Below are 2684 nucleotides of genomic sequence, written 5' to 3'. Positions count from 1 at the left end.
GGGGGGGGGGGAGGATGGGGCTGAAAAAGGGGGAAGGAGAGGGAGGAGGAGGGGAGAGAGGGAGACAGGAAGAAGCCACAACCGCCCCCATTCACGAAGCGTGCAGGTCATTGAGCATCTTTTCCATCTGCAGCAGAGCATCATCAACCGAGGGGGGAGCCGCGGACATGGCCGGGGCCTGGGCCTGGGCCGGAGCCGAAGCCGAAGCCGAGGCCGGGGCCGGGGCCGGGGCCGTCTCGGCTGGGGCCCCCTCGCCCGAGGCAGCCAGGCTGTCCAACAAAGTGGACAGAACATCGATGGAGGAGGCCGGGCTGTCGGCCGCCTCTTTGGGAGCCGCCTTCACGGCGTCGTCACCGGCCGCCATGGCAGCACCGCTGCCGCCCGTGTCACCAGTGGCCGCCAGCTGCGAGAGCGACGAGCAGGAGGAGGAGGCCGAGGAGAAGGAAGACTCGCTGAGCGACCGGGTGGAGGTCGTCAAGCCAGCCCGGTGGAAGGAAGATTCACCTACCTGAGAAATGGCGCGACTGATGGCCTCGATCCATCGGGCGCGGTCCTCGGCCGTGTCGGCGTAGCAGTGGTACACGCGCTTCGGGAGGATGATGTCAAAGTAGAAGGCACCAGCCGGGCCGTTGCCCTGGCTAGCGGGGACTTCCCGCACAGCGGAATACTGCTCAAGGTGGATGACTCCCGACGGGGAGGCAGACTGCGCCAAGCCACAGCCGCGGTGTGGAGGGGTTTCCGTCAGCAAAATGGGCAGCAAAAGGGCGGCAGGGGGGGGGGGGGGGGGGGGGGGGGGAAAAGGGGGGGGACACGCACGTCGAGCTTTTTGAAGTAATACACACTCTGGCGATAGAGGGCAAACCAACGCCGGCGCCAGAGCTTCCGGAGGTGAAAAGCCAGGGAGAAAGAAGCACCCAAGGATCCGTGTCAGTGGATGGGGAGCGGGCGGAGAGGGAGCACAGCCGCGGGCGCAAGAAGAGGACATGCCTACCTTGTACTTGTGAGTGCTTCCACCGGTCTTGTACAGCTGGGAGATGAGCGTCGATTCCTGTGCACGAGATCCGGGCAGAGCGGGGGAAGTGGCAACAGGTCAGTTGATGGGGAGGCTGGCAAAAGGGCGGACGGCCATCTGCTTGGGGCATGGGCAGCACACGTACAGCCAGAATCAGTGACATGGCCGGCGCCGCGGAGACCGAGTAGATGGAAGCCGAGTCGGAGGCCAGCAGGATCGACCCGGAGTCGGAATTGTCCGAGTGGTCGAAGCTGGAGCGCGAAGTCATGGCCGAGGCCGTGCGGGAGTGACTCCCGGGGCCGGCCGGCGATGAGGCCCCCATGCTCGCCAGGGATATCGACGAGGCCGAGGAAGGCAGCACCGCCGAGGCGGCGTCGTCCACCACCAGGGAGTCCTTGCGCGTGCGCTCGGAATAGGCCTGCATGGTTTTGCGGTCGGCCTCCGAGTGGATGAGCAGCGTCATCCAATCGATCTTATCCTGAGACGAGAGCGTCTGCAGGACAAAGACATTGGTGCCGGTGTCGATTTCGAAGCAATTGGTCTGCGGCGGCCCAGGAGAGGGAAGGGCGAAACGCAGCGGAAGGGTGAGCACAGGCGCAAGGCAGGAATAGGCAGGGGCCGGAAAGGGAAGCCGGAAGAGGGGGGGGGGGAGGGGGGGAGTGGCAAAATTCCGCGGGCAGAGCATCGGCAAGGTACCATCCCGTGCTTGGCATCGCCATCCAAGACACGATAGGAAGAGCTCAGATCGAAGAAGCCGACGGCCTTGGTGTCGGTGCCAGACCGATAGTACACCAGGAAGTTGCCATCAAACTGGAAGTAGCGCTTCTTCCATGACTGAGCCGTGGAGAAGGGGGCAAAGGAACAGCAAGCGGGAGGGGGAGGAGGGGGGGGGGAGGGGTGTAAGAGAGCGAAGGGGGGAATGCAGGCCAAAAGGCAGAGCCAGCCAGGAAATGCTCGGCATGGGGCCCCAGGTGACGCAGAGGGAGGGAGTGGGAATACCTTCTTGACGAGAGCGCGGATCATGGAGCTGGAGTTGGCGTCGCGGTGGCCTCCACCCTGCTTGACCATGACGCCGGACTTGAGGATGTTGGAGCGCTGGAGACAGAGTGCGAGTGAAGAGAGAGAGAGAGAGAGAGAGAGAGACAGAGGGGGGGGGGGGGAGGGAAAAGAAGTCAGTTGATTGATGGGGTGGAAAAAGGGAAAGGAGCAGGCGCGTGGCGTACATCAAAGGGAATAACAACATCGCCCTTCTCCTGGTAGACAGGCTGACTGACAGTGGAGAGTCGCCGTGCCATCTCGTTGTCGAGTCGAGGGGGGGAATGCGCGCACAGGGCGCCAGGCACGGGAGTTCAGAGGGCGAAGAGAGGGGGGGGGGGGAAGAAAACAGACGGGCCACGAGACTGGAGAAGGGAGGGGAGGGGGGGGGGGGAGGGGGAGAAAAGCAAATGTTCGTGGGCGGGCGGGCGGGAGATCAAAAGTGCCAGAGGAGCGATGTGGCGAGTGCCAGGTCGGCCGGCCTGGGGGAGGTGGCCTACGATCCCCTTGAACCCAGGGCCACCGACATCCGCCAGGAGAGCGGGAGGGTGGAGAGAGTGCCAGGGGGCCGGGGACGCTGGCCAGCCGCCGGAGGGGGGGACACCTCGGTACATCGGGGCGAAAGGGGGGCGCGGCG

The 2684-nt window shown here is 64.8% G+C and overlaps 1 protein-coding gene across 1 annotated transcript in view; it reads right to left on the bottom strand.

The window, feature by feature from the left end:
* Window positions 1–2389, bottom strand: part of H696_05134 (hypothetical protein) — an 11565-nt gene extending 9176 nt beyond the window's left edge. The window contains exons 1-7 of the mRNA XM_009498986.1: window positions 2236–2389; window positions 2012–2107; window positions 1709–1846; window positions 1158–1553; window positions 992–1048; window positions 817–879; window positions 509–703 (exon numbers count right to left, since the gene is read on the bottom strand). Of these exons, the coding sequence (XP_009497261.1) occupies window positions 509–703; window positions 817–879; window positions 992–1048; window positions 1158–1553; window positions 1709–1846; window positions 2012–2107; window positions 2236–2307 (1017 nt within the window). The 5' untranslated portion in view covers window positions 2308–2389. The remainder of the gene's footprint in view (window positions 1–508; window positions 704–816; window positions 880–991; window positions 1049–1157; window positions 1554–1708; window positions 1847–2011; window positions 2108–2235) is intronic.
* Window positions 2390–2684: the final 295 nt, after the last annotated feature.

This window comes from Fonticula alba, assembly GCF_000388065.1.
Source record: "Fonticula alba strain ATCC 38817 unplaced genomic scaffold supercont2.9, whole genome shotgun sequence".
In the NCBI taxonomy this organism is placed as follows: Eukaryota; order Rotosphaerida; family Fonticulaceae; genus Fonticula; species Fonticula alba.
Note: the sequence above shows the minus strand (reverse complement) of the source record. Positions and strands in the feature narration are given on the sequence as shown.